Source organism: Frieseomelitta varia, unplaced genomic scaffold, assembly GCF_011392965.1.
Source record: "Frieseomelitta varia isolate USP_RPSP 00005682 unplaced genomic scaffold, Fvar_1.2 scaffold_686, whole genome shotgun sequence".
Taxonomy (NCBI): Eukaryota; Metazoa; Arthropoda; class Insecta; order Hymenoptera; family Apidae; genus Frieseomelitta; species Frieseomelitta varia.
In genome coordinates this window covers 152,511-165,483 of record NW_025110463.1, presented here as the reverse complement: position 1 = coordinate 165,483, position 12,973 = coordinate 152,511, and the positions used below count along the sequence as shown (strand labels likewise).

Sequence of the window (12,973 nt, the reverse complement as noted above, 5' to 3'; positions counted from 1 at the left end):
AAAATCACTGATGCAAAATAGTAGAAACGTGTCATGTGCAATTTTTCTGTATTACTGTTTATGTTGGACGAACAGCAATTTTTCAAATTTGTGGAAAAGGTGGACGGTTATATTCCAATCGATAGTTATTCTTACGAAGGCTAATTTTGAAAGCACATAGTTAATTCTATCTAAGGGCACTTTTCTATCGTTTCTCATCGCAAAGATTATAATACAGAGATTTTTATCGTGACTTCTCTAAAAATAAGACACCGAATTTGTTAATATTTAGAATTAAAATTGTGAGATTATATCCTTTGTTACTCAAACATAAACTGCAAATCTGAAGATATTATTTTTGAGGGCAAATAATGTGATTCTTATTAACAAAATCATTAGCTTCGAATCATTAGAGCGATCTCAACTTCTACTTCTTCATTAGTTAGAACTTCTTGCATTTTGTATATTAATACTTTCTTTTTTTCCATTAACTTTCTCCCTATTCCTTTTCCCTCTTTTTATAGATTGTCGTTTACATCTAATCGTATCATCCCCGTATCGTTTACATCCCCTAGAGGGCAACAGTTATTAATTCATTCAGTAAGTGCTGATATTATGTAAAAGATTGTTAAAATCGATTGTAAGAAGATGTCTTATCATTGCAGTGTTAACATTGTCATTAATAAATTGACTTGCAAAAGAGTGTTGCAAACATTACAACATGGTCGCCTCGGTATTGTAGCTTTCTTTATTGATCTTCCTTTCGATAGAACTGTACTGACCGGATGAGCTGTCCATAGTCATTTTCTTTTCAGTAACAACGTATGGACTGTCCGAAGTATACCGTCTGTCGTATTGGCTTTCGTTATACTTCTTCTCAACTGAACCATATTGATTTTCCATCATGGATCGATACTGACTCTCTTTCATTTTCCTTTCCAATGTGCTCTGCGTTGAATGAACTTTCTCAGGGCTAACCAGAGTTTGTCTATCAGAACTAAGTTGGTTAATATTGTGCGTTGTAGAATGCTGTTGGTACGTGCTGTAGTTTGTCTGCGATTGAGTCTCGTAAGCTCTGGTCTCATATCTGGTTGTGTAGCTCTCGTAGCCAGTCTGATCGGCATCTGTATCGGTATCAGTATCTGATCTCTTGTACTTGGCCTGTCGAATAGCAGTGAGTCTTCCTCTAGCTTCCTCCAATTCTCTTTCGATACGAAGGACTTCCGATCTAGCGTTTATCTCCTGAGCGATGCCTCCAACCATTCTACGATTTAAAATCAAAGATCTATCTTCCTCTTGTTGAATAGCCTGCTGGGCTGCTCGTACCAAGTTATCGGTAGCGCGTTTCACGGCGTTTCCAGCTGCTTGAAGACGTTTCGTGCTGTCGCTGTCCGGGTCCGCTTTCACTTTGCAAGCGACTAATAATTGCGCCGTGCTACTGGCTACCTGTTTCGCGCTGGAAATTAATTTCTCTTCAGAGCTGACACCTTGTACCAGAGCGTTTGCAGATTCCACGAGACTGTGGGTTGCAGCCGCGACCATTCTCGCGGCAGAGATTAGGCCTTCGGACCATTGGCCATCGTCAGAACTGGTTAGGGGTGTTCGAGAAACCTTTCCGGTTGCTATCAACTCTCTTTGAGCGGCACTGGCTGCTTTTATGAGCGCCGATGTAGCGGCCGCGATAGATTTCGCTGCTTCCAGGATCATTTCGTCGAAGTTCATGTCTTCGCTTGCCTCCTACAAAGGAAAAATGAAAATTCTCGTGAAACGGAGTAATTAAAGCGCTAGTAGCTTGCGAGATTTCCATTTAATACCACGAAACGCGCGCGTATGATCGCCTTACCATCAGTGGATTTCCGTCGACTTTCCTGACCACCGTAATAATATGTTTGATTCCTGGTCGATTCTTTAAAAACAACCAAGAATATCAAACATATCTTACGGAAATCAGACTGCTTCCCAGTGAATGGTGATCTCAACCAATTGTTTCGCAGTTAATAATAAAAAGAAAGGGAAATTCTCTCACAACCCTGACAAAATCTGCATGACCAACTGCATGATTTCAAAGATTTTTCACATCCGAGTCAAATCATTACCGCTACTAACTAGAACAGTATCATCCAAAAAAAAAGGCTCACCTGTATGCTCTTTCTGGGTCTCAAGCTGGCAAGTTTCTTCGCAGCAGCGTCAATGCTAGCGGCAGCACCTAGTAGCTCATTTTCGGCGATGACTGTCGGGTCGTCGGGATCGACCCAATCGGTGCCCTTGAGCAATTCAGCCACAGCCACCAGTTCGGTGACGCTCTGCGCGATCTTTCGGCTAATCGGTGGCAACGTGTGCTTCGCGTCGCCGGATCTCGAAGATATCTGCAATATAGCTTGCAACAGCTCTCTGTAATTAATGGCGACGTCGTGGCCAGCCTGAAGAGTTCTATCCCTCAGTTCGGCCGTTTCCGCGCAATTGTACGCTGCCCCTTTGCAAATGGTCAGCATGTCGCTGATGGCCTTTCGTCCCATGTTCGCAGCCGCGATTATGTCATCCTGTTTGCAGCTGTTCCCTGCAGCCACAGCCTTCGCCGTTGACGTGGTGATGCTCTTCGTGCATCGGACGAGATCCTCTGGCGTCACGTTGCTCCTTTGCATCTCCGGAGTGTTTAGGGCGCGAATTTCTTGTGCTATCGCCTCGATGGTCGATTCCAGAGCCCTGGTACCGCGAGTGTGCTCGTCTTCCACAGCTTTCACCGTTTTCAGCAGGGACGTTACGTTGGTCACCATCACCTGAAGAATAGAAACGTATAGTAAATTATTGTAGGTCCCGTTTCGTATTAGGCGAGGCAATGTGGGTACTGTTTCTTATGTACTCATCGTTGAAAATCATTGATGAATTACTGACATCTAAAAATCACGTGATTTTAATCACTATCTCTGGTGTCTATTTTTTTTTTTTTTTTCTTTCTTATTAGATATTTCTATGATATATATTTCTATTGGACTTTCAATCGCGTGATTTTTAGATTAGGTACTGCGAATGAAATATAAAAGTATGTTACGGTGTTAATATAATTGTTATCAGTTGTGCTTTGAATAAAGTGATGATGACGAGATGTTCTGCTGCACAAGAACCTTGAGAAAAGTTAAACATATGTTTTTCAAATGTTGTTAGTGAATTTCTAGTATTGTGACTACACTCTAGATAAAATATTAAGAAAAAGATTGCTATAAAATGATATTAGAAAATAAAAATATAGAAATAATTTTCTTTGCAACTACTTATTTCATCATTCTGATATCTGCCGCGTGATCACTGATTACATTTGGCGATATTTTCCAGATACTTTCATATTTTTTCATTTTCATATACGTTTCATTAAAATGTCAACAACTTTCATTAGAAACGATAGAAAGAAATCTGCTTGAAAATGTTATCATCATACCAAATTCTTTTTTTTAACAAAAAACGGTGAATAACATATTAATCTCCGATTAGTCGACGAAGCATTAAAGCACGGTACTATTAATCATTAATGCACACAAGTTTGCAAATAGAACAGTACATACCTAAAAGTTGTTTTGTTTTAAAAATAAATTTCTGTCCACGGATGGATTAACGCATTTTTCTAAAAGATGCAGCGTAACGAAAATTCGACGATTTATTTCTTTGTTACAAAGAGAGAGAGAGAGAGAGAGAGAGAGAGAGAGAGAGAAAATAATATAAAAAGAAAGAATAACGTATGATACAAAGTATATGTAGTAATATCTCACGATACAATTGTTCGCAGAGCAAGAATGTCTACAATATGAATATGCGTGTAGTAATTGACTAAAAATGTAGCAGAGAAGCGCATTTTGTGTTACTGATTTTTAATATTATTAATCAGCATATATTACTATAAACGTATCATTAGTGTTGTATCACTATAAATGCCTTGATACATATAGTAATTTATATCATAAATAAATGTTTGAAGAGTGGGAGAATTATGAAACGCGAATTTCCGGACAAATTTGTCACCAAGTTCTCTTCGTAATGAATTAATAATATTGTTTTGTTGGAATCGTTTACGAGTTTCATACTTTCTTCTTTTCCACCCTTTCGGTACTGTATACTGACTCTGTACTGACTTTTATCGACTGTTTTCTCCTTTATGTATTTATATAAAGAGAAGAACTTGTATATAGTTACAAGTTACAAGTTACGGCTGCGAATTTTTATATCAATTTGTATTTTTATATAAATCAACGTAGAGATTTATTTCATCCACTAAATACATACTTTAAACTTTGCTCATTTTGCAAATTTTTGAATTTTATGTATATCTTTTAATTTAAATTTCCTACATAATAATAATAATAATAATAATAAAACTCGCAGTCTAGTTATAAGCAATTATATGCAATTTCATATTTGGAGCATAATTGGAGCCTTAGGAAATTTACTTCCGTTATTATATATATATATCATGAGTGTGTATTGCATAAATATTTTCTATATCCTCAACGTCTAATACATATCATTGAATATTGCCAAAATTTAAATTTCGCGCTGCTTAATTTTGGAATTTTTAATCTCATTTCATTTTATTTCTAATCTGTATCAGAAGGAACACAATATAAAACTTGAACTTGAACTAACTTCACGATAACGATCAAGAGTAAATGCACAAAAGTCCAATTACAAGTGAACGAACATTTTTCCAATTCCAATTTCAATGTACCAAAAGAGTGAAAGAAAGAAATTCACGTCCATCGAGAACCAAAGAGAGATCGTAAAGAATCTGAATGAATGCTTCCGGCTACATAAGCAACAGCAAATCGGAAGTTCGCTGAGACGGTTGTTCGCTCTCTGAGGCTGAGAGCAGACGTATCAGCTCCTCCTCTTGATCGGACACGAACCATTCGGATTCCGAGCCGCCGACGTCACTCAGAGGCATCAGCTGCTGCTGTAGCTGCTGTTCTAACACCTATCCGGATCGGCCAGACCAAAATCGTCAATGAAAACTCACAATTAAAGTCCACCAATTTTCATGAGAGAAAAATGTTTCTTTTTCGCTACTCTCTCATCACGTAAAAATATATAAACGTACAAATCTCATCATCAACAAGCAAAAAGAAAAAAAAAAAGAAGAAAAAAAAAATAAAAAAATAAAAGCCGACTAAGATATACAGTTCTGAAGCGAAAATCGGCTCTGCCTCGCACAGCTAATCTACATAATTTCCATCAAACACAGAAATCGTAAGTGTATATCGTAATGTTTCACACACACGAGAGAAAAGATGGAACATCGAACGAGTAGGAGTGTTGCAAGGTGGACTTTAATTGTTTTCAACAATTTGGTCGAGACCGTATCGAATATATCTCGTGAGCGACATCATCGACAATTATTTACAGAGTTTCGACTTACTCTTGTGCCTTTCTTGTATTTTTTTCTGTCCGTTCTCTTTTTAGTCGGTTAGAGGTGAAATGGAACAGTTTATCGATTAAAGTCCACCCAAAAAAAAAAAAAAAAAAAAAAAAAAAAAAAATAACGGGAAATTGGTACGTTAAGCGTAAAGATCAAATTTAGTATGCTAATGAGAGAAACAAGAAGTTAGGTTCGCCGTAATAGAATTTCACGTGTTCTGCTTCGGCTTTCCTCTCCTCTGCGAGTTAATGCGATTCTTGCTGCGGTTAATATTGCGTTTAGTCAAGCGTTTCTTAATTTCCGACCTCTTTTTTTTAACAAGTCTAATGATTAAACGTGCGCTGAAAGATAACGTGTCGGAAAAACATAAAACTTTACAAATCTATTATGTCGAAATGCGTGTAAATTTGTACGAACTTATCCTCGATATCTCAGAATACATATAAACTATTCTCATCTATTTAACTAATTAGGAAATTAAGAACGAATATCTTGTTCGCACATACTTTCCTACATGAAGCTTTATTTTTCTGACTATTTATTTGTTGAGACTGTTGTCATTACCTTTCCAATTCAAGCGTGTCTTCAAGACAGAGTTAATATCAAGCTACTAAAAGGAGACCTCTCTCGATCATCCGCAAAAACAAGTTGACGTGATAGAAACAAGTAAAGCGACGAAGAACAGGGAGAATTAGCAAACGAGTCATCTTACCTTGGCGGAGTCCTTCAAGTGTGCCATACTGGGGTCGTTGATAGGTTTTCCACTGGCTGCTTTGGTGGCGTGTATCAAGTCGCCAAGTGCAGAAGCTACGTCCTTCACGGCGTTGATTAACATTACTTGTGCCTCGGGGTTCTGGCTGCCCAAACTGGCTGCACCGTATTTAACTACTTCAGCAAGCTGAACAATAGTCGAAACCGCATTTTGGGCTGCTACTGCCAACTGTTCTTGAGACGAGGCTGCACCAGCCACCAGAGTTTTCGTATCTTCGACGAGAGCCTTGGCTGTCTTCAGGATGTTCTCTCGATGATCGGCAAAAGTGTCGCCTTCGTTCTCTGCGTGCAGGGTTCCAGCAGTGGCGAACATAATCGTTGTGTCCAGATCACCGATGATGCCTGACACGGTGCTCGCAGCGTTGATGCACGCTTGCGTGCCTCTAGAACCAGCTTGAAGAGCTGCAAGCACCTGAGATACTTTTTCTGTGACGATCTTGCTGTGCTCTGCGACCTCTCTTTGAGCGTAAGCGTCTCCTGATGACATTTGACACGTTCCTGCTGCCCTAACGATGTCAACGCAAGCTTTGCCAAGCTCCTGGACGCTTGTGCGAAGCCTTGTTGACACTTCAGCGTTAGATGCAGCCGCTGAGGCACCGGATGTGTCGCGGGCTAGCTGAGTGTACTTGTGGGAGATGTCCACTATAAGGGGACTTAATCTGGCTACATCAGTGCTGGATTTGGTTGACTAAAATAAACAAAGATTGGGCATTAATTAAATGTAAACAACGTTGATGATTCTTACGTTAAGTTAGTTTTCTTCTTTCAATTAAGTGTTACACAATTTCTAATACGACATTTGTCCTTAATTAAAACTTAATTTATTCCTTGTATTGTCACAATGGTAAAAGATTAATATAATAAAAAGATAAATAAATTGGAAAATTCTTTTGTTAACAATAAATTAACTATTCAATCATGTATAAAATTCAGGCTAGTTCTACCTTCATATATAGTATATATATATTGAAATATATTGTCAAAAAATTCAGTAAGAGGTACATGTCTTAAAATCTTTTTTGTAACAAATATTATCTCTAGTCTACATATCTGCTACATATTGTTTTTATTAAAACAGGAAATATAATGTGCTAGTAATATATATAACATAATAAATTGATATTATGTATAAATTAATATATTTTATTGTCAAAAATATATTATATTAGGAAAACAGTGTATCAGGCAAATGTAGTTGTACATATTCTAAAATAATATAACTTTTTGTAAGAAAAATATGTCAAATAAACACAAAAGAGATGGATGAGGATTAAACATTACAAAAATCTATTCTTTACCATTTCTTGTGCTAACCGAGCGATCTCCTTAGCAGCTTCCACCATTCTCGTTTGATAATCCACGTAAGAATCCACCGTGTCGATCGTAGATGTTCTGTGATCTTCCAATCTAACCATGGCTCGAGAAATAGTATCAATCAGGCCAGTAACAATGCCGTATGATGTCGAAATGGCTTCCAAGGTGTTCTGCAATTCGTGCAGCGCGTCTTTCATAGATTCCACCATCTCGTCTACTTCAGTGTGCAGAGTAACAGCCTTTGGATTACCACCAGACTCTTTCGTCACGCAAACGAGCTGCAGAGCAGACTCGGTGACGGTTTTCGTCTGATCCAGCAGCACGATTTGTTGTTTCGAGTGCACCATGTTCGAAGCAGCACCGATAGCACCAGAAACCAAAGGCTCGCAATACAAAGCAATCTGATTGACAGCGTGTCCTACATTTTCAGCTTCGTACTTGGCAGCTGTTCGAAGAGGCTCCAATTTTTCTCGCAGCTCGCTAGCGCTGTTCTCCATTTGGTCGGTGAACGCTTGCATCGTGTTCTCTCTCCGCGGAATCAGCGACTGCGAAACAGCGCTGAAAGACGCAGCATCCAATTCTCGTATTCGGGCTGACAGTTTCTCGATCGCGGTGTCGCACTCCTTCTGGCCAGGTGCCTTCTCGCGGATAGAAGCGACCAAAGCTTTTATCGAATCGCTGACGCTCTTGCTATGGTTTGCCAATAACTGCCAGGTTGGAGGATCTTTCGGACTGACCGCCAGACTCTTGGCAGCTCGCACCATAGCGCAAGAGCCATCGATAATAGCTTTACCAGCTGCAGTTATTGGTTCTTGAGCAGCTCTAGCTTCAACGGATATCTTCGCAGGCTGACTGGCGAATTCTGAGGATCCAGCGAAAGTACATAGATTATCAACTGCTTCTAACAGCGGCTTAGTAGCTTCCGCACACTTCTCCTTGTTAGCCTCCGAATAATTCTGATCCAGCGCCTTGATCTCTTTCACCAGAATTGACGTGGAATTGGCAACGTCTTTGGCTGATTGAACGAAGTGACGTTTGGCAACAGGATTACTAGTTTTGTTCGACGCCTCGCGGCAAGCATTGCAAAGCGCACTCGTGTACTTTGCTATCATGGTAGCAGCTGAGAGAACCTGTTGTTCGGTGCTTGTCGGATTTCCTAGACTTTGGCAGCCAGTGTGAATGGCCTGTGCGGCCCTAAGGAATTGAGCCTCGTCTAACAAGCCTGGTTTCCCAGGCACCGACGTTGGATCGCTCACGCCAGCGAGATAAGCAGCCTGAGCTGCTGCCTCTATTAATCCGCAGATTGACAAAGAGACTCCTCTGACTGCTACTGAGAACTGCTCGTGCTCTGATTTCTTCGCGTGATTGGCTATGCCTGTCATTCCATCGCCAAGGCTCTTGCTCTTCTCCATCACAGTCTCGAGACACTCGAAGTAGCTCGCGTCAGAAATCGGTTGGCTAGGATTATCGAGGAGCGAGCTCATCGACTGAATATTTCTGATAGCGTTGTCACATTCGTTTTGTCCAGGTGCAGCCGAGGTGCACACGTCGACGAGATAATTGATGGAATCTGTCACAGCTCGTGCAGCTGCCGACAGCTGATTCTTTGCGTTTGGAGCGCTTGGATCGGCTGCTACGGATTTCGCAGTTACTAGAAGCTTGCTGGATGTCATGCTGACGTTCTTCAAAGAGACTACCACCTGACTTCGTGTCTCGCTGGTTGTTTGACCGGCCATTTCCATTCCGACGCCCAACAGGTTCCCAAAAGCGTTGGTGAACTGCTTGGAGGAACTAGCTAACTGTACTGGCGAACGTACTGACGACACCACGCCTGAAGAAGCATCGTTCAAATTCACAGCTGCGTTGTTTAGATCGGTTTGCAATTGTCTGGAACAAGAGAAATTGGTTGTTCGTGTATCTATTGTATAATAGTAAAATAAAAATTTAGAAAACGTTAATTGTTGATAGATAATATTATACGATTATTTTCTGAATTAACAAAAAAAATTGCAACACGTGTACAAATGTTAATAAATGAAAATAGTTTAAATAAATATAGTATTTATATCTATAATGGTATTTATATGATTTTTAGTATATTGTTAAATGTTCAACGCTATTGAAAATTATTATTGCTCGTTGAATATTTTTAAAGATTCAAATGCGTGTCAAATGAATGACAAGTGATAAGCGTAAATGAGACAAACGTAAACGGTAACAACTATCGGTGTGCCACTTGATAACAAGTCTCTTATCAATAAGAACAATACACATACCCGTAATTCTTATTGGTTTGCGGGAACTCATTCATGCCGAGGACTTGAGTCATGTCTTCGATGTTCTTGATCGCATCGTCCACGTCTCTTTGCCCTGGTAAACAAGATATACACTTGTTCAAAGAATTCGACACATCCTTGGCGACCGCGGCCAGATTAGCCTCGTTCTCCGCGCTATCCGGATTCTTCAGAGCTCTTCGAGCCTCTTTGACCAATCTCAACGATTTTAGTATCACGTCATCGGCAGTCATCAAGATCTTCTTCTGCGTCTCAGGTTGGCTGGAGGTTGCAGCCACGCCACGAACGGCGTAAGTTAAATCTTTAAGAGCAGCCGCTGTCTTTCTAGCCGCGCTGCCCGTGTAGTTCTCGTTTCCTTGCTTAGCGGCGGACAGAAGCTGAGCCATGGCGAATCCCACGTTCTTCGACGTGGCGCCTAGTCGAAGAGCAGTGGACTCCGGCGTTTCGTCGGGCAAAGGTCTCAGAGAGGCAGCCTCCACGGCCCCGTAAAACTCTCGCAATTCGTCTTTCAAACTGTTGATCAGCTCCTCGGCTGCGTCCAGCTCCAGTCCACCGCAAGCTTCCCTGGCACGCGATTTAACCTCGGTGGCAGCAGCGTTCAGCTCTTTCAACAACGTCTCGTCGCTGCAGGTTTCGTTGCAGACTTCCAACAGGCCCTCGACCGCCTTCGTTACCTCGCGCACCGCGTTCATCAATTGCGTTTGACAAGCCGGCGAGTGCAAAGTCGGCGCAACAACTTTCGCACAGGCAACCAACTGCGACGTGGCCAGGGCACATTGGGTGGCGGCTGAGATCACACGATTTTGCGTTGCAGAATCTTCGCAAGTGGCCGCGATGTTCTTCGCTTTGAGCACCAGAGCGGCGGTCGAATTGGCTACCGCCTTGGCCAACGCCAATAGCATGTCCTGAAGCTCTCGGTTCGAGTCGTTCTCCTCTCCGATCGTCGTCAGCACTTGGTGAGAGGCCTCGCCAACACGGGATGCGGCGTTCAGCAAGTTTTGCCTTGGCTGGAGCGAGACAAAGGAAACGAGTTATACACAACGAGATTAATAAATAACAATGGTATTGGTTAAGCGATATATACTGGTCGAAACAAATAGACGCGTTTGAAGCAAAATGTTCGACTATTTTCTATTCATTTATGCGTGATGTTTGAATTTTGAAATCTTGCAATCTATCTGGCGAGGAACATTCATTCGTTACAAGAAGAAGAAAATATTTGGTTGCGTTTTCATCCTAAATGAAAGAAAAAACTAACTTGCACCGTTAATAATGACAAAAGTTCGTTGAACAATGCGAAAGCATTCCAAAAGAAGCTGCAAGTCAACGTTTATGCGTATAATATTAAAATGAACCGTAAATAGAAAGATGTTTAACGAATTCAAAGAAAGTGAGAATTGTGATAACTTGCAACGTTCTACAATGTTCACTGATATTTGTGCTTACGTATCGTTCGTAGGAAGAAAGCGCTATGTAGAAAGGCTGCACAAAAAGGTACAATTTAAGGTGAAATTTTCCGAAATTAAGGAATGCAATATCGAAAATCGTTATTAATTCATAATATTTTTTTTGTCACTGTTAAATACCTTTGAATTTCTTATTAAATCTTCTCAAATCTAACTTAAATTGTTATCTGAACAACTGTTAATAGTTGAAACTCTTTCCGACTCAACGATATTAATTAAAAATTACTCACACCCACACGATTATCGGTAAGAAAATTACGCGAACAATCATCAGTGTGTCTTTCTAAACCCAGATTTATATTTTATAAAAAAGCGATAATTTGACATGAAAGATAACTATTAACGAATTGTGAATAAATTTAGAAAACTTCGAACAATCGGTCTCAGAGATGTGAGCTAGAATAAATCAACTAAAAATTAGATAAATTTTCAAATATGGATACGTAAAGGGATACATATCTAATAAACTGAACTGCGAATTTTTATGCGTTCATAGCAATTTTAAAAACAGAAAAATGCGTAAAAAAAAAGTTCATAATACACGAATAGATATAAAAAGTCGAAAATATAGTACTTGTTACAATATTTAATACAACGCAAATATTTGTAAATATTTAATAATATTTTATAACGAATCTAGATTTTAGAATTTAATTACTTCCTTTTCAATTATTTTCACAAAGATATCAATTTGCACGAAGATTTGCAGTCTACTAATAATTAATAAGTGTTTTAAAACTTTTATTGAGTACATAATTTTGTACTCAATCCAAAGAGCTTTCTTTTGAATTAATAGTACACTAATGCAAGATTTGTTTTTATAGTTACCATCATTTACTATTTTCAAACTTCTACGAGAACGAAAACTCTTTTCATTATCTAAATCTTTTTGAAATTTTGATTCACTGTTTATAATATTTAATATAAATTTCATTCACTGTTTCTCTTTACACAAACTTTTGATTTCAATACCACTCTTTTTCTTTTGATACTTATGATATAAATAAAATTTGTACGTATATGTTAAGATGAGATCCTAAAGTGGGACATTTAAAGCAGAAAGAAATGCTGATGTTATTGTTAAATATGAACATAATTTGGTGATTCATTTTGTATCCGAATGATTCACACTTTACTGTACATACATATATTATTATAGTATCTGATTAATGACAGGAAAATATCCATGACAGTTATTATGAGACCCTTGAGAAATATTAAAAATTATGAGACTGTTCAAAATCACTAAAAAAAAAAAAAAGGATTCATTATGTTCACTTCCTGAATCTAAAAAGACTTGCCGACTATCGTGTGAGTGTTGATAAATTATACAAATACAGTTCACATAATCGGAGTCCATTGGATTCTCCTCTTTACTAAGTGACTTTTCGCTTATAATAGAACTTTAAACTCAAATAGGTAGATTCAATTAGCGAGAGTTCATTTAATCCATCAAGTATCAAACATTAGTAATTTATCCTATTATTTAATTTATATAATATATAATAATTAAATTATTATATATTATATATAATAATTTATCCTACCATAAGCACTTCAGTTTCTTAAATTTTCAGGAAACTTATATACATATGTATATACTATTATATATATACACTATTTATCCTATTATTTAATTTATATAAATTATTATATATTATATAATAATTATATTATATTATATTATATTATATTATATTATATTATATTATATTATATTATATTATATTATATTATATTATATTGTA

At 38.4% G+C, this 12,973-nt stretch overlaps 1 protein-coding gene across 9 annotated transcripts in view; it reads right to left on the bottom strand.

Moving 5' to 3' along the window:
• Positions 1-464: 464 nt before the first annotated feature.
• The window catches only part of LOC122535246 (talin-1), an 87,463-nt gene continuing 74,954 nt past the window's right edge, over positions 465-12,973 (bottom strand). For 6 of the 9 annotated variants that reach the window (XM_043666611.1, XM_043666613.1, XM_043666612.1 and 3 more), the window contains 6 exons: positions 11,206-11,241; positions 9,742-10,766; positions 7,450-9,352; positions 6,093-6,839; positions 2,118-2,756; positions 465-1,716 (listed from right to left, as the gene is read on the bottom strand). In XM_043666611.1, coding sequence (XP_043522546.1) covers positions 694-1,716; positions 2,118-2,756; positions 6,093-6,839; positions 7,450-9,352; positions 9,742-10,766; positions 11,206-11,241 — 5,373 coding nt within the window. In that variant the 3' untranslated portion in view covers positions 465-693. Of the gene's footprint in view, positions 1,717-2,117; positions 2,757-3,703; positions 4,940-6,092; positions 6,840-7,449; positions 9,353-9,741; positions 10,767-11,205; positions 11,242-12,973 lie in introns of those variants that run through there. The other 3 variants (XR_006308120.1, XM_043666608.1, XM_043666616.1) reach the window with 3 other exon arrangements.